Source organism: Nerophis lumbriciformis, linkage group LG08 (genome assembly GCF_033978685.3).
Source record: "Nerophis lumbriciformis linkage group LG08, RoL_Nlum_v2.1, whole genome shotgun sequence".
In the NCBI taxonomy this organism is placed as follows: domain Eukaryota; kingdom Metazoa; phylum Chordata; class Actinopteri; order Syngnathiformes; family Syngnathidae; genus Nerophis; species Nerophis lumbriciformis.
Genome location: NC_084555.2, coordinates 35,325,813 through 35,352,662, shown reverse-complemented (window position 1 = coordinate 35,352,662; position 26,850 = coordinate 35,325,813). Strand labels below are relative to the sequence as shown.

Genomic DNA, 26,850 nt, shown 5'->3' with positions numbered 1-26,850 from the left:
ACTTGTTGGCTAGCGATAGCTTCGAGCTAATCTTCAGTTAGTTTACCGGCGATGTTTTCTTTGGTTCACATGTTGTATTTTCAAGTCTTGTGTACTTTTATAGCATCACTGTGGGTATATATTAGTAATACACACGGAGAGAACTCGAGGCAGAGGGAAGGTCTAATCCTTTACTGTCGTCTTCTAACATTGACCGTTCACACATACATAGCACCAACCTGGCCCCTAGTGGCAACCGTCGTAATTTCAATGGCAGTCTGACACTGACAACTCGCTCCATTGTTAAGTCAAAGTTAAAGTACCAATGATTGTACCACACCTACCCAGACTGCACATCCCTGCTAGACTATAATATACTATAATTACATACCAAAACTGAAATATAGACATCAATATTGTATACATACCAAAACTAAAATAATGTAATACATGTATAAACAGTTAGAAATATTCAGCTTTAGGGTAACATTTTAGGATGAACTTAACATACACTAACCTGACTTTCGCCAGATCCTTGTCGTTCACTGAGCTCCACACAAGAATCTGGGACTTCTCAATATTAGATGTATTTCAGAAGGCGAGGCCTTGTAAAAAAAAAATAATTATATGTGATTGGATAAACCACTTGTCCGTTATCTTGAATGATGTGCTACTTCAACCACTCACATGGAAATCAACCTGTGACGCTGATGAGAGCGACGCTGGGAAATCCATGATATCTATGATATCCCGCCCGGCGATCCTGATTGGTTCATTATTTTTTGCTATCTTGAAGGAGTTTGCAATCCCTTCGAGCCCAGATCGTTGTGTTGAGCTCAGCGAACTACAAGGCTCTGGCGAGAGTCAGGTTAAACGTACACTACAACTTTCACACATGACTTAATTTGATATATCCTAAATCTGTGTGCAATCGTTTTAAGTATCTGTATGTTGTGGGTAAATTGCTGGTTTCTGTTGTCTAACCAGGACCTGAACAGCATAACTCACAACTTTTGTTTTTTTCTTCCAGTCATTCTGTATCTCTGTTACAACCAGCTGTTGATACTCTAAGCCAGGTCTAGGCAAAATACGGTCAGAGGTCTCCATTCGGCCCGTTAAGATTTTCAATCAGGCCCACCGGATGTTTCTAAATAATTTTTTTAAACCTTAAACATGGAAACTACATCACAGCCACTTCAGGCAGACGAGGCATTAAGCAGTGGGGGCGGGGTTTGTTTCCAGAGCAGTCAGCCTGAAACGCTGGTGTTGAGGACAGACGCGGAAACAGATTTTTACAACAAAGTTCTGCATAAAAGTGATATTATATTGATTATTTCTATGTTTGTTGCATTTTTGTTGCCTTTTGCTTGATTGTAAAAGATGTCAATCGAGGATGTAGTCTGAGAAGTAAAAGAGGAGCCATGCTCATATGTTGTTAATATTCAGTGTTGTATCATTCATACATAATATTGTAAATCCCACATTCTTTATTTTCTGTACATTGTTTTGTTTTTTGTTTTTCAATACACACTGGCCTTTAAGACACTTTTCTTTCTGTCAGTGTGGTCCCCGAGTCAAAGTAATTGGCCAGGTCTGCTCTAAGATCAGTAACCACTTCCCTCTGAAAACATCCTGTTGGAAGCTTGGCAATAGTGAGCTACAGTGCATCCGAAAAGTTTTCAAAGTCCTTCACTTTTTTCACATTTTTCACATTCCGGGTACTCCGGCTTCCTCCCACCTCCAAAGACATGCACCTAGAGATAGGTTGATTGGCAACACTAAATTGGACCTAGTCTGTGAAAATGAGTGCGAATGTTGTCTGTCTATCTGTGTCTGCCCTGCGATGAGATGGCGACTTGTCCAGGGTGCACCCTGCCTTCCGCCCGAATGCAGCTGGGATAGGCTCCACAGGTTCCACAGTACTGTAATCATAGGGTGTTGACCAAATCTATCCTTAATTCTGGAATTTTGCCGAAAAGTGCTATTAGTAACCCTGTGGGGAATACACTGGATTGTGTGTCTGTAGGGTTAGAGATAATTCCCTGTGTTTGTCCAAACTAGTCTGACACTATGTCTCCAAACTGCAGGCATCCCAGTTTTTCCTAACCAAAATGTTTTTTTTGTTTTTTTTCATGTAAAACCGCTAACTCGGCCGCTCTCCAGCGCACCGTGGTTGGCTGGCTGTATAGAGCTAACCACGCTAGCAGGCCGAGTACAGCCGAGTGCAGCCTACACCAAATGACTTGTTCACGCTTTCCGGTGCATCGTGGCTCGCTGGCTGCTTAAAAGTCAAAGTTACAAGCTACGATGGCCACGCTGTAGACCTAGTGCAGGCTGCGCTAACTGGCGTGTCCATGCTGTCTAAATGTATCTTATTATTCTCTTCTATCTGGGGGACACTCCCCTCTAGCAGGGACAACCTCTCTAAGAGAAGTGTGCAATTGTTACATGAAGCCATACTCGCATTTACAGTATGCCGGCGTCTGACTGGTGTTGTTTCGGAACTAGCGAAGAAAAATCAACAAAGTTTAAATGATTAAAATAATTTTGTATTTGGACCGCGTTATAGTAGTATAGGTTGACTAGTGAGGCGGTAAAAAGGATGACAGTAGTCAGTGGATGAGGAAAATGTATTTTATTTATAATATTTGTATATATTTGTTATCAAATATAGCCATCATATCTCATGTATTCATGAAATGCTTTATAGTGATGTAATAAAGAGATTTTCTCACACCAAACAAAACATCGAAATAATGTCAAACGATGGATGTTGTACATTTTGGAATGTACTTGTATTTATTTTTAGGGATGTCCGATAATGGCTTTTTGCCGATATCCGATATTCCGATATTGTCCAACTCTTTAATTACCGATACCGATATCAACCGATATATACAGTCGTGGAATTAACACATTATTATGCCTAATTTGGACAACCAGGTATGGTGAAGATAAGGTACTTTTTAAAAAAATGTATAAAATAAAATAAGATAAATAAATTAAAAACATTTTCTTGAATAAAAAAGAAAGTAAAACAACATAAAAACAGTTACATAGAAACTAGTAATTAATGAAAATTAGTAAAATTAACTGTTAATGGTTAGTACTATTAGTGGACCAGCAGCACGCACAATCATGTGTGCTTACGGACTGTATCCCTTGCAGACTGTATTGATATATATTGATATATAATGTAGGAACCAGAATATTAAAAGAAACAACCCTTTTGTGTGAATGGGGGAGGAATGTTTTTGGGGTTAGTGCACTAATTGTAAGTGTATCTTGTGTTTTTTATGTTGATTTAATAAAAAAAAACAAAAAAAACGATACCGAAAGTAAAAAACCGATACCGATAATTTCCGATATTACATTTTAACGCATTTATCGGCCGATAATATCGGCAGGCCAATATTATCGGACATCTCTAGATATTTTCTCAACAAAAACAATGAACTCTTGATGATGTGGTACAGTCATGAAAAAGGTGAAACCATTGGTTTTCTTGCGTTTTTACAGAATTTATATGGAGGAAATACTTTCCAAAGCATCTTTCTTCAACTTAAAAGGAAACTGAATTTATTTGAAATGTTGTGTATCGTTTACAATCATTATGAGAGACAAGAACACATGTCTTTTTTTAGGATTTTAAAGATGATTAAAAAAAAAACCGCTTGGAAGATGCGGTTAATGGGAGTCACCGTTTTAGCCATCAAAGCTCTCGAAAACAACTTCAAAACCCTCCATCAATGTTTTACATACACGCTGCTAGTAGATATATAATGTAGTAATAGACATTTATAACAAAATGTAATATGTACAATTTTTACCTTATTTTGGTCATTTTAAGCATTGCCGGAACTGATTTCCTCAGTGCATTTATTTCACACTTCCGACTTCTGGCAACAAATGTGTGTTCCTACTTCTGTAAACGAACGTGACTGTTTTCAAATCATGGCAGACTTGGTAAAAGACAACAAAGACGATTATTTTTGGACAAATGAGGTGGCAGAGGGGTTAGTGCGTCTGCCTCACAATACGAAGGTCCTGAGCAGTCCTGGGTTCAATCCCGGCCTCGGGATCTTTCTGTGTGGAGTTTGCATGTTCTCCCCGTGACTGCGTGGGTTCCCTCCGGGTACTCCGGCTTCCTCCCACCTCCAAAGACATGCACCTGGGGATAGGTTGATTGGCAACACTAAATTGGCCCTAGTGTGTGAATGTGAGTGTGAATGTTGTCTGTCTATCTGTGTTGGCCCTGTGATGAGGTGGCGACTTGTCCAGGGTGTACACCGCCTTCCGCCCGATTGTAGCTGAGATAGGCTCCAGCACCCCCCGCTACCCCGAAGGGAATAAGCGGTAGAAAATGGATGGATGGAAGGATTCAAAACTTTATCTTTTTGAAGCTGTATATACGGAAAAAAAATGTTTTTTCTTCTTCTTTTTTTTTTTTTTTTTTTTTCTTGTGCAGCCCGGTACCAATCAATCCACGGACCGGTACCGGGCTGCGGCCCGGTGGTTGGGGACCACTGCATTAAAGTATGACTTCTGTTTGTCTTCAAATATGGGTTTTTGGGGTGTTTACGTGTGTCTTGTCATGATAGACGTCTCCAGCGAAACCAGTGACGGGGGCTAATTTATTTCTTCTTTTAAAGGGGGCGCTAGAGAGTAATTTTTGAAATTTCGTGTTTGGGACCCCGAAAATTTTTTAAAATTCCGCCGGACCTAACTGTTTTGTTAAATTCTTTTGTCAAATTCAGTTAAAACTACTTTTGTATCGAACATGCTTGTGCTGTGTATCATAACTGATTTTATTTTAAAAAAGAGAACTCAAGTCATGAAAATCGCTTATTTTCTTAGCCCCTCTACAAATCAGTCTAGCCCCCTCTTGCCCCGGGAGAGAACAACGTCCCGTCTCCAAGAAGCACTATTGTACACTTTATCCATTTTTCACACTGTAACTATGCAGTTGTCGAACATAATAGTTGTTCATAAAATACAACAACAAAATTCATTAATTAATTAAGGAGAGGGCAAAAACATTAGCAATTTACAGCTCCGTTATCTGTAGCTGACTAATCAATGGTTGGCATCAATCCAAGCTTTATTGTAAGATGTAGCAAAGCTTGCTTTTTTATTTGTTTTTTGGGTTGTTTTTTTTGTTTTTTTACAAATAAGGGTTTTCTTTTATCATGTCATAAAGACCCATAGCTTCAAAACTCTGTCACTGAACAGTTAAGTAAACAAATGAAGGAGATGATAGATTTATCTTACGTTTGGTGGTCATGAACTGGCTCCAGAGGATTATTACTGCATGAATCTCATTAACAGTCCATTTTTTATATTGTAATCGGGAACCTTTAAAGAAACCCTGGAAGTTGTAAGTACGATATGGAAAGTAAAAACTTAGAATCTGGGTGCAATTATGGTCGAGCATAGGGGTCTTCAGCCTCTTTGTTGAGGCCCTCCTCAGAGCATTTTTTTTTTATAATTGTAAAATTTCAGACTGCCGTTAATGTACACAGGCTAATTCCTGACTGGTTCTTGGTTGAGTGTGAAGAAGGCAAGAAAAAAGGGTGTATGTGTGCGGTGAGAGACAACGTAGCAGCACCAAGTCATGTTTCTAACTTTATTTCAATGAATATCTTCTGCTTCTTTTCAGCACTATTCTGCACACTCACTTTCTTTGTCCCCATGGTTGGAAAAACAAAGTTATTTCTAGTTATTTATTTGCTAGTGAGTGAGAGACCGGATGTTTTGATCAAATTTTACGCGGGGTTCACTGTGACATTCCTTACCCCAAGTAATGGTGAGGAAGCTCGTAACCCAAATTTTTGCGAACAACCGACAGCATAGCAATTAGCCCAGAGACAGCTTATATCCTTTACAGTTACTGTACTATCATCAAAGCATTATATTACTGTACTATCATCAAAGCATTACATTTGACCTCTTAGCGGACATGTTAGCTTAACTTTCACCTCTAAATCCTGACATAAAGTATTCAGACATAATGTAATTAGCTATGTAACAATATAGAAATTTCATAACACTGTGACGGTATTGTTGATTATGCTCAAAAAGTACTTATACACACTGAAATATTTAAAAAAAAAATTCTTAATGTTAATGTGCCTTGTATGCATGTTATCATAAGCTAACAAGCAATCGGCGCCCTAGCTGCTGCTCTAGAAAATCTGCAGATTTAGTACGTTTTTCAACATGTCATGATCAGTCTCAGTTTTATGATAATTAAAATAAGAAAAAGTAAAACTAACGTTAGGAATTTTCCCGCATTTTGTCATGATCCCACATCCCTAACTACAAACCCCGTTTCCACATGAGTTGGGAAATTGTGTTAGATGTAAATATAAACGGAATACAATGATTTGCAAATCCTTTTCAACCTATATTCAGTTGAATATGCTACAAAGACAACATATTTGATGTTCAAACTGATAAACATTATTTTTTTTGCAAATAATTATTAACTTTAGAATTTGATGCCAGCAACACGTGACAAAGAAGTTGAGGAATGCTTATCAAACACTTATTTGGAACATCCCACAGGTGAACAGGCAAATTGGGAACAGGTGGGTGCCATGATTTGGTATAAAATTAGATTCCATTAAATGCTCAGTCATTCACAAACAAGGATGGGGCAAGGGTCACCACTTTGTCAACAAATGCGTGAGCAAATTGTTGAACAGTTTAAGAAAAACCTTTCTCAACCAGCTATTGCAAGGAATTTAGGGATTTCACCATCTACACTTCGTAATATCATCAAAGGGTTCAGAGAATCTGGAGAAATCACTGCACGTAAGCAGCTAAGCCCGTGACCTTCGATCCCTCAGGCTGTACTGCATCAACAAGCGACATCAGTGTGTAAAGGATATCACCACATGGGCTCAGGAACACTTCAGAAACCCACTGTCAGTAACTACAGTTGGCCGCTACATCTGTAAGTGCAAGTTAAAACTCTTCTATGCAAGGCGGAAACTGTTTATCAACAACACCCAGAAACGCCGTCGGCTTCGCTTGGCCTAAGCTCATTTAAGATGGACTGATACAAAGTGGAAAAGTGTTCTGTGGTCTGACCAGTCCACATTTCAAATTGGTTTTGGAAACTGTGGATGTCGTGTCCTCCGGACCAAAGAGGAAAAGAACCATCTGGATTGTTATAGGCGCAAAGTTGAAAAGCCAGCATCTGTGATGGTATGGGGGTGTATTAGTGCACAAGACATGGGTAACTTACACATCTGTGAAGGCGCCATTAATGCTGAAAGGTACATACAGGTTTTGGAGCAACATATGTTGCCATCCAAGCAACGTTACCATGGACGCCCCTGCTTATTTCAGCAAGACAATGCCAAGCCACGTGTTACATCAACGTGGCTTCATAGTAAAAGAGTGCGGGTACTAGACTGGCCTGCCTGTAGTCCAGACCTGTCTCCCATTGAAAATGTGTGGCGCATTATGAAGCCTAAAATACCACAACGGAGACCCCAGGACTGTTGAACAACTTAAGCTGTGCATCAAGCAAGAATGGGAAATAATTCCACCTAAGAAGCTTAAAAAATGTGTCTCCTCAGTTCCCAAACGTTTACTGAGTGTTGTTAAAATGAAAAGCCATGTAACACAGTGGTGAACATGCCCTTTCCCAACTACTTTGGCACGTGTTGCAGCCATGAAATTCTAAGTTCATTATTATTTGCAAAAAAAAAAAAAAGTTTATGAGTTTGAACATCAAATATGTTGTCTTTGTAGTGCATTCAATTGAATATGGGTTGAAAAGGATTTGCAAATCATTGTATTCCGTTTATATTTACATCTAACACAATTTCCCAACTCATATGGAAACGGGGTTTGTATAACATTTAAAAAGTAGTACTATCTGTGCTCTATATTTTTAGGTATGGTCCAGTGCTGATGGCTGACCCTGCACTATTCGTGTCCACAGCGCCCCCTGCGGAAGGGAGGCCATTAGAGCTGAGCGTACTGGGCCTCTGGGACTCACATGGGGATGACAACAGCACGGCTGAGAGATGCTACCGCTCACACTCCAGCGGCAGTGTACTGCAGGGTCTGCCCTTTGGCGGGGTGCCCACTGTCTTGGCCATCAATGTGGTCATGTGGATGGTGAGTATCCATCCATCCATCCATTTTCTACCGCTTGTCCCGTTCGGGGTCGCGGGGGGTGCCTATATGCATTCGGACGGAAGGCGGTGTACATCCTGGACAAGGCGCCATCTCATCGCAGGGCCAACACAGATAGACAGACAACATTAATTCAATTTAGTGTTGCCAATCAACCTATCCCCAGGTGCATGTCTTTGGAGGTGGGAGGAAGCCGGAGTACCCTGAGGGAACCCACGCAGTCACGGGGAGAACATGCAAACTCCACACATATTTAAATTACAATCACACGCTATTTTTGTATTCACCTGCAAAGCTCAGTGAAAACCTCTAAAATTTCAATGTACAGGCAGAAAAACAAATGTTCTGAATGCCGCATCTTAAACTGCTTTTTCTCCTAGAATAAATTATGTTTACAAGCGCGCAGGCAGATATTTTACTCTAGTTTGGCAGATAATAATAGGCTTCCGCTTTCAGCTGTCAGCGAACTGACTTCCGCTGCCAGGCTCCATTCTGCTCTGATATCGCTCTCGATCTGCCACCTCCGTGTTTTAATTGGCCCATTTCATCACTGACTGGTTGTCAAGGCAACACAGAGGCTTGAGCACTGTCTTTTAATGACAAGCATGAGTCAAAGCATGCCCCCCCCCACCCCAACGCACCCCTAGGTGGCAGGAGCACGCCTCTGCATCAATTCCATCATCACAGAAGAGTAACTCATCTGAGACATTGATGGAGTGCGTGCCTACACATTAAAGTCAAATAAAACAACATAGAGACATTGGCTGTGAAGACAAAAGAAAATGGAGGGTTTATGTAAAAAGTTTGCAAATGTAAACGCTCTTGATTAGTCAAGGTTGCTCTGATTGCTTATTTATGTGAAGGATAAATCATTCATCAATTACAGGAGCTTTTCCCCTATTAGCATGGATGTATTCACTACCCACCAGGCTAAAAGTCCTCTCAACTCAACAGCCAAAATCTATTCAGGTTTAATCCCTGATTTAATTATGTGACTGAAGAATTCCAATTTTTAATCAAATCCTATTTTTGTGGGTGGCAATTTTCTACGGCAGAATAGTTTTTTGCTATTGACCGAATTTCTCCTTACGAGTGCACTCCATGTGTTTGTGTGTGCACACTTACCTGCCTGGTCGTTTCCACAACAACCACACACATTACTCAAACAGAAGAAGATGTCGTGCAATAAAATAAATAATATGTAGTAACACACATTTCTGTATATAGGATAGTTCATGGTGACATTTGTATGGCGTTAGATATCTTTTACTGCACACCTGCCTTTGGGACAGATTACACTGCAACATCATTGGGGATAATTAACATAATTATAGTACCCGTGTCACAAAACAATGCCCGATGTGATTGTTTACAAACTTGTTTGTGTAATGAATTGTGCATGTCTTGTGTGGTTCACAGTTCCTTTTGCTCATCTTCTCCTGTCTGAGGAAGGCAGCTTGGGATTATGGTCGTCTGGCTCTGTTGATGGAGAATGACAGGTGAATTCATGTCATGGTTAAAAAATGTGTTAGAGCTGCTTCTTGGTGAGCCTTGGCAACATAGATGAAGGAATAGTCCCCCAGTGGAAGCACTCATACTGCAGCCTGTAGCTCCCCCTGCTGAGTGTATAGAGAATTACATGTGATCAATATACTAAAAAAGACCATCCATCCATTCATCCATTTTCTTTTCTTTTTGCAAATATTTTTATTGAATTTTACAGTCATACTTTGCTCACGCAAAGCCTTCATACAATCACACACATCCACTCATTCACACTCACATGCACACTTGAGGAGAGAGGTGCACTTAAACTTTTGACAACTCAAGGTTTACAGTATAAACATTATTAGAAAAAATACCCAGATATTGTATATATATCCATCCATCCCGCTCTGTCTCAGGATCAGCAGGCTATCCAGACCATAGCAAGATGGATGAACATTCCTTGGCATCAAGGATCCTCAGGAAGTGATCCCAAGATCACCTCTCGAGGACCTCTTCACCGTTCACACTTAAAAAAGAAAAGGAAAGTCACAAAAGTTGATCAGATGCAAAACAATACAAAATAAAAAGTCACAAAAAAAAAAAATAATAATAAGCAAGTAAACCGTGGCAAAGCCATATCAGAAGTAACAAAAAAACAATAATAGTGTAGGATCAATACAGAAAATAATAAAGATAATAAAAAAGGAATAAAACTACAAAAAAGATGAGGGTTTTTTTTCTTGTTTTTTTTCTTTTTTCCTTAGATGTCTAAGTTATGATTCAATATATGTCAGTAAAGGTTTCCAGGTTAGTTCCCATTTATTCATACTTGCAGAGTTTATAAATCTTATTTTTTCAAGAGTCATTACATTCACAAGTTCATTTAGCCAGTTCCTGAAGTTGGGTGCAGTTGGGCTTTCATCCATTTTCTACTGCTTGTTCCCTTCGGGGTCGCGGGGGGCGCTGGAGCCTATCTCAGCTACCTTCGGGCGGAAGGTGGGGTACACCCTGGACAAGTCGCCACCTCATCACAGGGCCAACACAGTTAGACAGACAACATTCACACTCACATTCACATACTAGGGCCAATTTAGTGTTGCCAATCAACCTATCCCCAGGTGCTAAAAATAATATTTTCAAAAGAGTTGTTTGTTAAATTAATGACAGTATCCTGGGTGTCATACTTTGTCAAGCATTCAAAATCATTTTATTCTGCAGAAAAATATTTAAATCCCACTGGATTGCATCAACAATGTCAATGTATTCAAACTAGTTTGTGTTTTTCTCAGCCCAAACACATATTTTTCGGAAATATTATGGACTTCTTTCAAACAAGAGGAGTTTAGATTTTATTCTCAATAAAAAGCATGTTATGAAGAAATTGCTGTGAGAACACATTTGATACTTTTTTTGGAATGTTGTCGATCATTCACAATCCTTATGTGAGACAAGCACACATATGTTTTTCATATTTTGAAAATGAATTCTAGATTGTAAATAAATGCCAGCAAAAGTCAGCTAACAATGGAGGGTTTTACCATTTGCTCTACTCGGCCTATAAAGCGCTTTAAAAAAAACATCTAAAAAGCTCCAACAGCGTTTTATGTACATACTGTAAGTATATATGAAATATAGTAATGGGCACATTCATAATAACATGTAATAATTACGTATTTGATCATTTTAAGCATACGGCGGCACAATAATTGGAGGATGTGCTACAAATTTTAGAAGATGAGTGATAAGCAGATCCAGCAAGTAGCACTATTGCTAAGTTCTAAACAAGAAATACAAACTACTAACCGAATAAAACAATCACTTACTGTACAATATGTGCTCTTTGTGCGATGCCGACTGATGGGATGTTTATAGCTACCTGTTATGATGAATTAATCATAATCCTCACGCAGGTTAAAAAAAAAAAAGTGGGCCGAAACGTGCATCTTTTTGTGTTTTTCTCGAGATCTCCGGGTCCAAGTTGAATGTCAAAGTTGACTAACTTATCGGTTTATGGCCACAAACTTCTACTATACAAGTGAGAGGCTTGATTTATAATCTAGAATAAATGTTTACCAACTCAGAGGCGATGGAGCAGCGCACTGGCTCGGTATGTAAATAGGTGCATAAGCCTTACCTTTCTGTGATTACGGTGCCACTATAAGTAGTTCCTTGGCCTTAGTGCTTATAAGAACAATATCCCTAATATTTGGTTAATATTAGAGATGTCCGATAATATCGGCCTGCCGATATTATCAGCCGATAAATGCTTTATAATGTAATATCGGAAATTATCGGTATCGGTTTCAAAAAGTAAAATTAATGACTTTTTTTAAAATGCCGCTGTACGGAGTGGTAAGTACAGAGCAGTTGCGTCTCAAAGTCAGCAGCCTCTCCCCTTTCCCACACACAACACAGGAGTTGACGACTGCAGCGTCAGAGGTTTACTTGCGACGCTTGATGACCTCATCAAACCGCCGCGCGCATAGCATAACAACAACAAGAGTGTGTTGTTGCCGGTGCTGTAGCCGTGGCTAATAAGCGAGCTCGCTCGGTGACTGACTAACACCACCATGTCTATGGTTTGGGATTATTTTAAAGTGTGTCTGATGGATAAAAAACTGGCTATTTGCAATGACTGCAAAAAGTTGGTTATGCGAGGAGGAACCGAGACGACTTCCTTCAGCATTTCAGAAGCTCTGACGGACTGCTAGGCCACTTCAAGCACTCACCACTAGCTTGCAGCACATTTTTGTTACTCATACAAATACGTTAGAGCAGGGCAGATTGAGCCCAGTTTATAATTTCCTGTTATACAGTATACCAGGCAGTCTTGCACTAAAGGAGGACTTTGTTATTGTTTACTTTATTACTCTAGTATACTCTGGACTGAAGCTGTGTGCCTTCATTGTTTTTGTAGCTGTTGTTTTGAGGCATGTTTAAAAAAAATAAAAAAAATAATGCACTTTGTGAAAGTCAAAGTATAGTATTTCCCATAGTTGTAGTGATACTTGCCAACCTTGAGACCTCCAAATTTGGGAGATTTATTTTTTGTGTGTGTGTGTGTGGGGTGGGGAGGGGCGGGTTAAGGGGGAAGGAGTATATTTATAGCTTGAATTCACTGAAATTCAAGTATTTCTTATATATATATATATATATATATATATAGTATAAATATATATATATATTATATATATATATATATATATATATATATATATATATATATATATACACATATAAATAAAAGAAGCGAAAAAAAAGAAAAAGACATGGTGAATGGGGCAAGAGGAGAAAAAAAAAAAAAATTCACAAGGGGCGGAACGAAAGTCACTAGGGGCGGGGCTAAGGAACTGTGCCGTCAGGTCCTTATAATTATAGCGGGAACTTACTGTTATGTTTTGACTAAAGGGGAGGTGACGGCAAACAGACACCAGGGGGCAGTATGTCCAAATATTTATTATATATATATCTAATAATTCAATTTGTGTATATATATATATATATATATATATATATATATATATATATATATATATATGTATATATATATATATATATATATATATATATATATATAATAGTTCCAGGTGTGAAGATTGCCAGCGAGTGATTGCAGCTGGTGGCTGCTGCAGGGCGGAGACGCGCGTGGCGCGTTCCTGGATGTGCGCACCCGTGGGCGTGTCCCGAGGTGCGCACAGACGGAGCCTCCAAGTGTTCCCGCAGAGGAGGGAGGAGCAGACTGCGCGTGCGCCGTAACACATACAAATTCACATATGCTCACACTACGCTCCCACATGCATACCGTACACAAATACAGTACATATTTACATACCTAAAGTTCGTACATCCACACGCACATTCAATATACAAACATACACATACTGTACATATACACTTACTGTACAAACACATATACACACTCTGTACATATACATTCATTGTACAAACACATATACACATTATGTACACATACATTCATTGTACAAACACATATACACATTCTGTACATATACAAGTACATATGCATACTTACACTCATGCACATAATCACGTTTCATCAAACATATATTAACGTTGTTGCCCTAGGGTAAACTGGGTGTAACACATGGCACACTGACAAAGCTTAACCTATTGTTACTATAACAATCTACAAGGTTAATGTAGGTTGCTTCTTTTTCTCCCCCTCCATTTTTCTGCATTCTTTCGTATCTCAAGTTATCATTACGTATATGTATTGTTGCATTTAAACAACTGTATTGTTGATAATAAAGGTAAATTATTGGTATTGTTCATTATCAATAGCGCTATTTCTATTGGTATTTGTATTGATCCATTTGTAGTGTAATAATGCTCATTGTCATTTCTGTATTATTTTTTATTTTTCGCTAACTGCTTATTTGCTATTACTTTTACCATCATATTTGTACATGTTGTATTTGCTGATGTTGCTCTATTGTTGTTGTTGTTGTTGTTTGCTGTTGTTGTTTTTATCTCTCTGTCTAATCCCCCTCTTGTCCCCACAATTTCCCCCTCTGTCTTCTTTTTTTTCTCTTTCTATCCCCTCCTGCTCCGGCCCGGCTGCACTAAATGATAATATAAATACATTTAATAAAGTCAAATACAAATAAGGCAACAAGAGAAGTATCCTACACTTCTCTTTTGTAAAGTAAATCTGAACAGCCGACATGGGCATCTACATCAACTATATGATTTGCCTGAGAAGCTGGACAGGACAAAAAAAAAAAAAAAAAAAGTGCAATGCTTTGCAGCCAGTAGCACAGCCTTTGAAGGAGCATAGGTATGGGCAGTGTAATATTCTGGGTTGGAGTCAATAACCACGCGAGGTGATGAAGTTACGTCTCTTTACTTCATACTTCAGAACCGACTCCCACACTTGCCGTCAGGGTGCGCAATACAACGTAAACCGTTGGCCAACCAAAAAGTAACCACAGAACACTATACCCAACATTCACCAGGAGATGGCAACAAACAACTTAGATCCCTCTATTACAGGCAGCATCTGTGAAATTTAATTTGCAGGAAAGGAGTGAGTTTAGGGTTGAATTGTCCATCCTCGTTCTATTCTCTGTCACTCGTCGTCGCCATGACTGTCTCTTCTGCGTCGTCGTCGTCTTGTTGTGTGTGCAGTTGTGCACTCGCCAAAAGCCGTAGGTGTTATAACGTGACTGGGCCGGCACGCTGTTTATATGAAGGAAAAGCGGACGTGACGACAGGCTGTCCTCAGTTAGGATCCGCACGGACCTCAAGGGGGCATGCCTTAAGTCCGGCTGGAAATCGGGAGAAATTCGGGAGAATGGTTGTCCCGGGAGATTTTCGGGAGAGGCACTGAAATTCGGGAGTCTCCCGGAAAATTCAGGAGGGTTGGCAAGTAAGGTTGTAGTGGGTATCAGGATTATCTCAGAAAGAGCATGTCCCAAATTCCAAGCTGCTGTTTTGAGGCATGTTAAAAAAAAATAATGCACTTTGTGACTTCAATAATAAATATGGCAGTGCCATGTGGGCACTTTTTTCCATAACTTGAGTTGAAGTTGTTCTCTTATTTTGGAAAACCTTGTTACATTGTTTAATGCATCCAGCGGGGCATCACAACAAAATTAGGCATAATAATGTGGTAATTCCATGACTGTATATATCAGTATCGGTTGATATCGGTATCGGTAATTAAGAGTTGGACAATATCGGAATATCGGATATCGGCAAAAAAGCCATTATCGGACATCTCTAGTTAATATGCAAGTCACGACATGTAAATAGAGTATTGTTGGCACTTACCGTATTTTCCGCACCATAAGCCGCCCTGGGTTAAAAGCCGCGCCTTCAATGAACGGCATATTTCAAAACTTTGTCCACCTATAAGCCGCCCCGTGTTATAAGCCGCATCTAACTGCGCTAAAGGAATGTCAAAAAAACAGTCGGATAGGTCAGTCAAACTTTAATAATATATTAAAAACCAGCGTGATGTGGGCGCGCATGGAGTCGTATATCAACATGGACGGAGCTGCGTGAAAAAAGCCACCCGGCCTCTTCGCGTAAACTTTAACCACTCGCTCATCTTTTCTTCATCCATCCATCCCTTCGAGTTAGCTTTTATGATGACGCCGGCTGGAAAGGTCTCTTTTGGCAAGGTCTTCCTTTTGAATATCACCATGGGTGGAAGTTTCTGGCCATTAGCATGGCAAGCTAGAACCACAGTGAAGGATGACTTCTCATTCCCTGTAGTGCGAATATTTACCGTACGTGCTCCCGTTGTATCCACAGTGCGGTTCACAGGAATATCAAAAGTCAGTGGAACCTCGTCCATGTTGATAATGTTCTCTGGCCGGATCTTTTTTTCAGCTATCTTGTTTTTACAATATGCACGGAAAGTAGCCAGCTTTTCTTGAAAGTCTTTAGGCAGTTGCTGTGAAATAGTAGTCCGTGTGCGGATGGAGAGATTGCGTCTTTTGATGAACCGGAAACCTGTCGCTTAGTAGGAGCCATTTTGTGGTCTTTACAGATGTAAACACACAAAGGAAATGAAACGTAATATCCGCGCGCTTCTTCTTCTTCTACCGGGGCGGGTGGTTGCTTACAGTAGAAGAAGAAGCGCTTCCTGTTCTATGGGGGCGGGTGCTTACCTTGGCGGTTGCTTGCGTAGAAGAAGAAGCACTTCCTCTTCTACGGGGAAAAAAGATGGCGGCTGTTTACCGTAGTTGCGAGATCGAAACTTTATGAAAATGAATCTTAATATTAATCCATATATAAAGCGCACCGGGTTATAAGCCGCACTGTCAGCTTTTGAGTAAATTTGTGGTTTTTAGGTGCGGCTAATAGTGCGGAAAATACGGTAGATATTTGTTGTTCAAATAGAGAGTACAATACAAAAAAAAAACCTATTATTATTATTGTTGGTGGTTTGTGGAAGTTTTTTAGAGAGCTTTATTGGCGCAATAGATGACTCCTCTTAGCTGCATTGTTTGCCACCTCGTTTTTGCCGAGTATTACAAATTAGAATGCATAAAAAAGAGAAAGACATATGACTTCTTGTCTTACATTAGGATTGTAAATGATAGGCAACATTTAAAAAATAATTGCAGTTCCCTTTAAGGCCCGTTTACGTTAGACCCTTTTAACTGAAAATATATCAAAACTGTGTGACGTAGAGCGGTTTTAAGCCTTATCGCAAATATTTGAAAACGCGGTTCTGAAGTAGAATTTTTTTTAAATACAGTAGTACCTTAACTTACAAACTTTTAACTCAAAACACCCGTATCTCAAATCAACGTCTCCCATTGAAATGCCTTGACATCAATTTAATTGGTGCTTGGCCCCCCAAAACAGCATAGATTTAACATGTAACATGTCTTTAAAAATGAAAAACAAACTTCAAGATAGTACAATTGTATGAAAAACAATACAATAGAATGTTGTACAAACAACTACAGTAGTTTTATGAAGTAATGCAATGACAATGTGCAGCATTTATCTTGGAGAGTGGACTTCTACAGTCTCTCCCTTCAGCTGCTTGACTGTCAAACAAGCCATCAGCAACTTCTCCATATTTTGATGGATAAATGTCTGCCGTTTTGATATTATTTTAACATCCATGATTTGACTTGCTTCAGTATGGTGCAGGCTAGCAGTGACACACTTGTACCGCTTCGCCAACTGGACTACACAATATTTATATATTTAATTCAATAAAGATCATCCACAACTTTCTCTCAGGACTGTCCTTCACACTCACTTACTTTAAATGGTTGGAAAACAATAAATGATGTCAATCTCCAGCTACTCTTGACCTAAGTAAGACCAGAAGCCTCATGTATTAAACCTGGCGTACGCCCTTTTTTGCAGCAAAATTGAGATGTATTAAGAGTGAACTAAATGTGGAAATGTGCGGTGCCTCACGCCAACTTCATGGCTGGCGTACACACAATTATACATGCTGTGGATACTTTAGCGACACACAGATGTGGTCGTTCAGGTTTTGCCAAAATTTGATTTGAACAATGTACAAAATTCATTTTTTGGCCAATGAATTTAATGCTTCATATTCATATGAAGGTGATCGTTTTGCCACCTATTGCTGTCACAATGTGTTCCTGTGACTCCAGCACATGTTCTTGGCCAGTCGGGTGAGCAGCTGCAGCAGCCTGTGGTTGCGGCACAAAGCCACCAGAGATAGTGGAGAAATGGCCCGACTTTGTCACGTGGCAGCTACCGCAATTATCTTTTTTGTGTCGTAATAATAAATTGAGTAATCAAACATGATTCAGTCTGTCGTATCCTTTTTGATATGCTGCAATGTTTAGATTTAAAAGATTTTAAACTAGATGTTAAATAATTTTCACACAAAACTAATATGGCGGTAGGAACACATTTAGCTGTAAATTACTTAAATTATATTTACATTGGGGGTAATCAAGAGTTATCCACCTCTTCCAAAGTTTTACATATCATGCAGCAACTACTATATCTTTTTAAACGGGTTGAACACTACTTTATCTCCAGTCCCCTTGACTGTTTTGGCCTCACCCATCTTCTTCTTCACATTCTTCCTGATGTAGTACCACTTATTTCTTATTAGTTTCTGCGTGCGGTTCTCTGACTCCACAGCATTGACAGCCTCGCACACTTTATCCCATTCAATCCTCTTTCGTTCGCTGGGAACACCACAGGACAGCTTGCTAGACTATATTTTGTTGTGAGCCTCACTTCAGCAAGAAGAACCTCCAACTTCTTGTTGGTGAATTCCTTCCATTTTCGCTGTTTTGCTCATTATCTTTGGGTTTTCTGGTTGTGCAGAGTGTGAGATTTAAGGTGCATGGCTGATTTAAATATTATTTGCGTGTTCTAACGGGGACGTGGACAGGGAGTGGCCAGCCACTCCATTATGTGTGCTCAATTCCACATTGATTGGGATGTACAAAAGATATGTGCGTGAATTAATGCGTGCACACGCCTTAATACTGTCAATCTGAATTTTTGAGTATATATTTTTTTAGTAGGAAATCTACCCAAGTCTTAATATATGAGGCCCCAGATTTTTTGGCCGAATCTTACAGGGTTTATTGTGACATTTGCTACGTGGATGTTGGTAACCCAAATTTTTGCTTGCAATTTAAAGCGTAACAATTAATTGAGAGATAGCTCTTATTTTAAAACACTCTTAAGTTGAGGTATCACTTTAGTGGCATTACTGATCTCATGTAGACTTAGACTTAGACTTCCTTTTTATTGTCATTCAAATTTGAACTTTACAGCACAGATAAGAACAAAATTTCATTACATAAGCTCATGGTAGTGCAGGATAAAAAAGCAATAAGGTGCATATATAAATAAATAAATATATATAAATAATATATATAATATATATATATAAAATAAATAAATATATATAAATAAATAAATAGATTACTGTACAGATAAATATATTGCACTTTTTCACATGCGTCCACGTTTATGGATGTACGTTATATTGTCTTTTTTATTCCAGCGAGTTAATCCATTTTGGGGGGAGTTGAGGGGATAATTTAATTATGATGCGTTCAAGAGTCTTACGGCCTGAGGGAAGAAGCTGTATACCCCAAACTTATTCGTCCATACAAACATAAGACATTCATGATAACACCACTTACAGGTCCAGCATACAGATTGCAGTGTTTTCAGTCATTGTTTGTTGAAGTTATCAGAAACGTTTTTACAAGGGGAAGGAGCCAATTGGGACAGATTGTTTAAATATAATTTTCTATGACGCTCATAGTCGATTACTTTATCCAATTAGCTTCACACTTTCATGGTCCAGGGATTGCTACTTTATCCAATTAGCTTCACACTTTCATGGTCCAGGGATTGCTATGATACAGTATGCTGAGATAGATTCCCCTCATTTAATTTTTTTTAAATCGAGCATTCATCCTGTAGCAACTTTCAGCATTCGCCGTCAATTTCAGGACTTGTTGCCTATTTTAGGGTGCCTACAGAGAAATACCTACAATGGCTTGAATAGGAAAGGGAATTTACTGTATATTTGTATTCAAACCTCGGGAATGACGTGTCTGCTTTTGATTTTTGTTTTGTTTGTTGTCTGTACATTTTAGCCTTTCGTCTCTGTTCTATGGAGAACCAAGTGAGAAAGAGAAGTCTCCTTCGGAGTCCAGCCCTTCGGACTCAGAGACAAAGGACATGGTGAGTTTTGACAGAGTGGTGAAATTTTAATGAGCAACTATCACGGTCTTGTGGCCTTGATATCATTTGTACATGTAAGAAATGCAGTATCACTGTTTCCCACAGGACTGAAATCTCAGTTGTAGGTGGTAAATTTGTTGTCATCTAATTTACATAATTTGCATAGTGACCATTACACATGTACCTGCTGCGACACAGGACATCTCCAAAGTCCCCAAATATGTACAACAAGACCAGACAATGTCACTATTTGAAGCTGGTCACTTTTATGAAAATGGAAATCTCGGGAGGTCTGAATAATCAAGAAATGTCGCCACTAAGTTGTAACAACACTGATCCTTGCACCTGTTATGTCTTCTTATTCTCTGACAGACTAAGAGCCTGAACTACTAAGATCCAAATACCACGCGGCAAACAGCGTTTTCAAATGATAAAATTGCGTGTACTATTAGTGAGCATGTTGCGTGTAATCTACCAGGGCTGAGTGTGCAATAGGTAACTGGTGCAGACAGCCTTATTTAAATTATATTCTTGCATGTAATACACAACTTTCACCACGGACACACCCATTTACTGCACCTTCATGCTACTATGCTCTCGTGGCATTTACTACTTTTTGAAACATGCAGCAGACACCCATCCATCCATCCATTTTCTACCGCTTGTCCCTCTCGGCGTCGCAGGGGTGCTGGAGCCTATCCCAGCTGCGTTCGGGCGGAAGACTGTGTACACCCTGGACAAGTCGCCACATCATCGCACATTCACACTCACATTCACACACTAGGGCCAATTTAGTGTTGCCAATCAACCTATCCCCAGGTGCATGTCTTTGGAGGTGGAAGGAAGCCGGAGTACCCGGAGGAAACCCACGCAGTCACGGGGAGAACATGCAAACTCCACACAGAAAGACCCGAGTCCGGGGATCGAACCTAGGACCTTCTTATTGTGAGGCACATGCACTAACCCCTGCAGCAGACATGGACTATTTTTTATGGGAATTTTAGATGCAGTCCTGCAGTGCATCTACAACGGACAACACTTTTTCTACCGCGTTGAAAGTGCTCTCATGGCACTAACTGCGAGCTTGCCCTGGAATGTTTAAGACACAAGAAAATGCATATTGCATTTTTTTTTTCATGTAGGAGATATGTTAAGAATATTTCTTATAGATGAAAAAACAAACATCATCAAAAAAACGGCAGCAGACACCAAAATGCATCAATTTAATTTGTTTTAATTAGCCCCTTAAGCCCTAATATTTGTATTTTTGACAGTCTATATACAAACCCCGTTTCCATATGAGTTGAGAAATTGTTTTAGATGTAAATATAAACGGAATACAATGATTTGCAAATCCTTTTCAACACATATTCAATTGAATGCACTACAAAGACAAGATATTTGATGTTCAAACTCATAAACTTTATTTTTTTTTGCAAATAATAATTAACTTAGAATTTCATGGCTGCAACACGTGCCAAAGTAGTTGGGAAAGGGCATGTTCACCGCTGTGTTACATGGCCTTTCCTTTTAACAACACTCAGTAAACGTTTGGGAACTGAGGAGACACATTTTTTAAGCTTCCCATTCTTGCTTGATGTACAGCTTAAGTTGTTCAACAGTCCGGGGGTCTCCGTTGTGGTATTTTAGGCTTCATAATGCGCCACACATTTTCAATGGGAGACAAGTCTGGACTACAGGCAGGCCAGTCTAGTACCCGCACTCTTTCACTATGAAGCCACGTTGATGTAACACGTGGCTTGGCATTGTCTTGCTGAAATAAGCAGGGGCGTCCATGGTAACGTTGCTTGGATGGCAACATATGTTGCTCCAAAACCTGTATGTACCTTTCAGCATTAATGGCGCCTTCACAGATGTGTAAGTTACCCATGTCTTGGGCACTAATACATCCCCATACCATCACAGATGCTGGCTTTTCAACTTTGTGCCTATAACAATCCGGATGGTTCTTTTCCTCTTTGGTCCGGAGGACACGACGTCCACAGTTTCCAAAAACAATTTGAAATGTGGACTTGTCAGACCACAGAACACTTTTCCACTTTGTATCAGTCCATCTTAGATGAGCTCAGGCCCAGCGAAGCCGACGGCGTTTCTCTGTGTTGTTGAAAACGGTTTTCCCCTTGCATAGGAGAGTTTTAACTTGCACTTACAGATGTAGCGACCAACTGTAGTTACTGACAGTGGGTTTCTGAAGTGTTCTTGAGCCCATGTGGTAATATCCTTTACACACTGATGTCGCTTGTTGATGCAGTACAGCCTGAGGGATCGAAGGTCACGGGCTTAGTTGCTTACGTGCAGTGATTTCGCCAGATTCTCTGAACCCTTTCATGATATTACGGACCGTAGATGGTGAAATCCCTAAATTCCTTACAATAGCTGGTTGAGAAAGGTTTTTCTTTAAACTGTTCAAATATTGCTCACGCATTTGTTGACAAAGTGGTGACCCTCGCCCCATCCTTGTTTGTGAATGACTGAGCATTTCATGGAATCTACTTTTATACCCAATCATGGCACCCACCTGTTCCCAATTTGCCTATTCACCCCTGGGATGTTCCAAATAAGTGTTTGATGAGCATTCCTCAACTTTATCAGTATTTATTGCCACCTTTCCCAACTTCTTTGTCACGTGTTGCTGGCATCAAATTCTAAAGTTAATGATTATTTCCAAAAAAAAAATATTTATCAGTTTGAACATCAAATATGTTGTCTTTGTAGCATCCATCCATCCATACATTTTCTACCGCTTATTCCCTTGGGGTCGCGGGGGTCGCTGGAGCCTATCTCAGCTACAATCGGGCGGAAGGCGGGGTACACCCTGGACAAGTCGCCACCTCATCGCAGGGCCAACACAGATAGACAGACAACATTCACACTCACTTTCACACACTAGGGCCAATTTAGTGTTGCCAATCAACCTATCTCCAGGTGCATGTCTTTGGAGGTGGGAGGAAGCCGGAGTACCCGGAGGGAACCCACGCAGTCACGGGGAGGACATGCAAACTCCACACAGAAAGATCCAGAGCCCGGGATTGAACCCAAGACTACTCAGGACCTTCGTATTGTGAGGCAGATGCACTAACCCCTCTTCCACCGTGCTGCCCTCTTTGTAGCATATTATACTGAATATGGGTTGAAAATGATTTGCAAATCATTGTATTCCGTTGATATTTACATCTAACACAATTTCCCAACTCATATGGAAACGAGGTTTGTAGATGGCCGAGGATACAATCTGCCAAGTTAGGACACTTTGACAGCAATTTAGGACCTGGAACTGACAAGAACGACACAAAAAGATGCTTGTCATAATGCACGCATATGAGTTGTGTGACCCAAGCAGAGTTACAAAGCCATCTGCTGTACAGAGTTGTCATGACGGTCCTATTATATTGTGTTTATGAGGCCACAACAAATAAATAAAAGTATAGCAAACAGTAAGTATTGTTTAAACTGCTTTTTGTTTTTATATGTTACAGGGTTTTTGCTCATGGCTGAAATCTCTTTTCCATATGAAGTAAGTTAACCTTTGAAATCCGTTTTGTCCTTTCCTCCATCTTTATACAAGCCCTCAGTCCTCAAAGCTGATGTCACCCTAAAACCTAAAGTCATGTTCTCTCTCATTTACAAGGGAAAACAAACACGTCTGGCCTCACGCAACCACTGGTGCCGTGGTTCCCCACTGAATATTTGCACTTTGCTGGACTCTGACTGACATAACAGATTCGGGGCTGTAAAAAGCTATTTCCCCGGTGTCCATCGGTTTCCATAGTGTTATGGTGGGGTTTGGCTGCCTGTTTTTAGCTCTCGTGCCAGTGGCCAACTCTGGGATCCCTGGGAAAAGTGTAAAGCCACCCTGCAAGTTTTTCATGTGTGTGGGCTGCTGTGAGACCAGCGTGCACCTCTATCCCTCTTCTTCCCCTTCTTTTTATATTCTGTTTTACATTACTCAACTTCCTGTCCGGTCACCACAACCCCTGACACCAAAGTAGTGGTGGCACCACTTTATTATGAGGTCGAGTAGGAGTAGACCAGCCCTGTATTCAATTAAATTATGTATTATTAAAAGCTAATTGTCATTTGGCGCATCTTTTCAGCGTTTGCAACCTTTCATTTGTTAAGGACTTTCTTCAAATGGCGCCACAGCTGTCACAGTTGTTGCTTTCTTTCTGCAGAGACGAGGAGATCCGTAGCAAGTGCGGCATTGACTCCGTTACATACCTGTCCTTTCAGCGCCATATCATACTGCTCATGACCGTGGTGTGCCTGCTGTCACTGGCCGTGATCCTGCCTATCAACTTTTCCGGGAATCTCTTGGGTATTTCTTGAAATTAATTTCTTTTTTATTTGATAGGTAAATTGCAAAATACATTTATTGCACAGACCAGATAAGTTTCATATGTTGTCCCTGAGCAATGTCAAAGTGACAGCAGGTTAAACATACATTTACGAATAAAATATAAATTTAAAAAATCACCTCAACAATAACAGCAGAAAGATCACGGTCTAATAGATATACGGTACACATTATATAGAACTACTGACTACAAACCGGATGATCCTTCAACCATTTATTTATGTTCAATTTAAAATGTTGTCAAGTGCAACTGTCTCAATTAGTTTAATTGTAAAGCATTGCATATCCCTGCTGCTCTAAATAAAAAGCCATTTCATCCAAACGATGTGGATCTAAAACTGACGTATCAGTTTTTTGGTCGTCATATTCTGTTTCAAATGTCAGAGGCAGATAGAAAACTTCACAGATTTGGGTAAAAACAAAAAAAATGACTATTAAAAAATGTCCTTTTAAAATGTAATCATATTAACCAAATTGGTCCTCACTGCAGATTAAGGGAAATATTTCAAAGATGTATTTCGTAATCATTTTGATGATTATAGTTTGGCGACTTGTCCAGGGTGTACACCGCCTTCCGCCCGAATGTAGCTGAGATAGGTTCCAGCACCCCCCGCGACCCCAAAAGGGACAAGCGGTAGAAAATGGGATGGATGGATGGGTTTACAGCTGTTATAATGCCAAAATTTAGTAAAGTATCTCATAAAATATGAAAAATAGTTTCTGCATTTTTTCCAACCATAAGGTCTGTTGGGGTCTATTTTCGTACAAAAGGCGCACCGGATTATAAGGCGCATTAAAGGGGTTTTAATATGATTTAAAATGTTTTTTTAAAACATTTCCTTGTAGTCTACGTAACATGTAATGCTGTTTTTTGATCAAAATGTTGCATAGATTATGATTTATAGACCATCTTCAAGCCACTTTTAGACTGTCTCTTTAGGATGCGCCGTTTTGTGGGCGGTTTTATTTACGTGGCTCCACTTTGATAGCGTCTTCTCCCTATCATCTCTTGTTGTAGTTTTTAGCGCTTCCCCAACGAACCCACCGACAGATTAAGTCTGAACTATACACTTACTTTGTATTAGAAATGGCAACAGTGGAGGATGTAAGAAGATAGAGAAAAAGAAGGAGATAATTGACTTAAGGCGCGGACTACAATGGCGGACATACGCAAATTTTCCGGACTTATGCAGATCCCAGATACACAACACCAGTTACCAATAGGTAAAGAAATTTGGTTTTGCATAATAGGGCGAAACAAAACAGCAGATCCATCCATCCATCCATTTTCTACCGCTTGTCCCTTTTGGGGTCTCGGAGGGTGCTGGAACCTATCTCAGCATTCGGGCGGAAGGCGGTTTACACCCTGGACAAGTCGCCACTTCATCGCAGGGCCAACACAGATAGACAGACAACATTCACACTCACATTCACACACTAGGGCCAATTTAGTGTTGCTAATCAACCTATCCCCAGGTGCATGTCTTTGGAGGTGGGAGGAAGCCGGCAGATATGTGTCCTAATTGGTGCCATTTTGGGGTTCTTATACAAACACCATATCAATACATAAGTTGAAGCACAGTACATCGGACTATGTTAGCTGTAATGCTCTGATAATCCATCAAGTGGTTTACCAAAGTTACACTAAACATTTTGACAGATTTTTGCGCGCCATGTGTAATGTTCTATATTCTCAATGAAACGTCAAAGTTTTGGTCTTGCTTGCTTACCGGCACTAGCTAGCGTCATTTATTGAACAGGCGTCAATCTGCAGTCCACACGTATCTCTTATATGTGACTGCCATCTACTGGTCATACTTATCATTACACCATGTACCATATAAAATTGGTTTAAGGTCAGTAAGCACAACCAGAATTAATACATACATTAGGCGCACCGGGTTATAAGGCGCACTGTGGAATTTTGAGAAAATGAAAGGATTTTAAATGCGACTTGTAATCTAAAAAAACAGTAAAAAGAAGAATGTAAAATACTGCTTCTCGAGCTAATCAAAAAATGATCTGCAAAAACTTCCAGAACCTTTAATTGGTCTATTTGTCCTAATTGAACCCCTGAAGCTGGGTAACTTTTACACACATCCATCCATCCATTTTCTACCGCTTATTACCTTTGGGGTCGCAGGGGCGCTGGAGCCTATCTCAGCTACAATCGGGCGGAAGGCGGGGTACACCCTGGACAAGTCGCCACCCACATTCTAATTTACAGATGTCAAACTGAAGTCCACATTATTTTATGCGGCATCAAAAAACTGATAAAGTGTGTCAATAAGGCATTGTAAAAAGAAATTGTACCGCGTGCAACTGCACTTCTTCATTAATTCAAAAAGTTGTTCGAAGCATTTGTAATCTTTTTTTAATTAAATATATAATATACAATTGCTGAACTTTAATAGCTGCTTGTCACCTTGATTTGTGATTGGAAAGCAATGTCTCCATCAGTTTGTTGGCATACAATATGATAATAATCAAATGAAAGGGGCAATTGTGTATTAACATCATGTGGCGATTATACATTCACATGATTTTGCAGTTTCAAGTGGCCCGTTAAGTGCGTAGTGGCCCATGATGAAAATGAGTTTGACACCACTATAAAATGCACAAATAAGAAATTAACGACTTCAGTTGTCGTCAACGCGACCCAG

General features: G+C 39.8%; 1 protein-coding gene across 8 annotated transcripts in view; it reads left to right on the top strand.

Moving 5' to 3' along the window:
• tmem63c (transmembrane protein 63C) overlaps positions 1-26,850 on the top strand; it is a 97,451-nt gene that overhangs the window by 45,919 nt on the left and 24,682 nt on the right. For 2 of the 8 annotated variants that reach the window (XM_061968774.2, XM_061968770.2), the window contains exons 1-6: positions 5,199-5,356; positions 7,890-8,115; positions 9,553-9,632; positions 19,725-19,812; positions 23,310-23,347; positions 24,006-24,148. In XM_061968774.2, coding sequence (XP_061824758.2) covers positions 7,906-8,115; positions 9,553-9,632; positions 19,725-19,812; positions 23,310-23,347; positions 24,006-24,148 — 559 coding nt within the window. In that variant the 5' untranslated portion in view covers positions 5,199-5,356; positions 7,890-7,905. Of the gene's footprint in view, positions 1-2,813; positions 2,923-5,198; positions 5,357-7,864; positions 8,116-9,552; positions 9,633-19,724; positions 19,813-23,309; positions 23,348-24,005; positions 24,149-26,850 lie in introns of those variants that run through there. The other 6 variants (XM_061968771.2, XM_061968777.2, XM_061968776.2 and 3 more) reach the window with 5 other exon arrangements.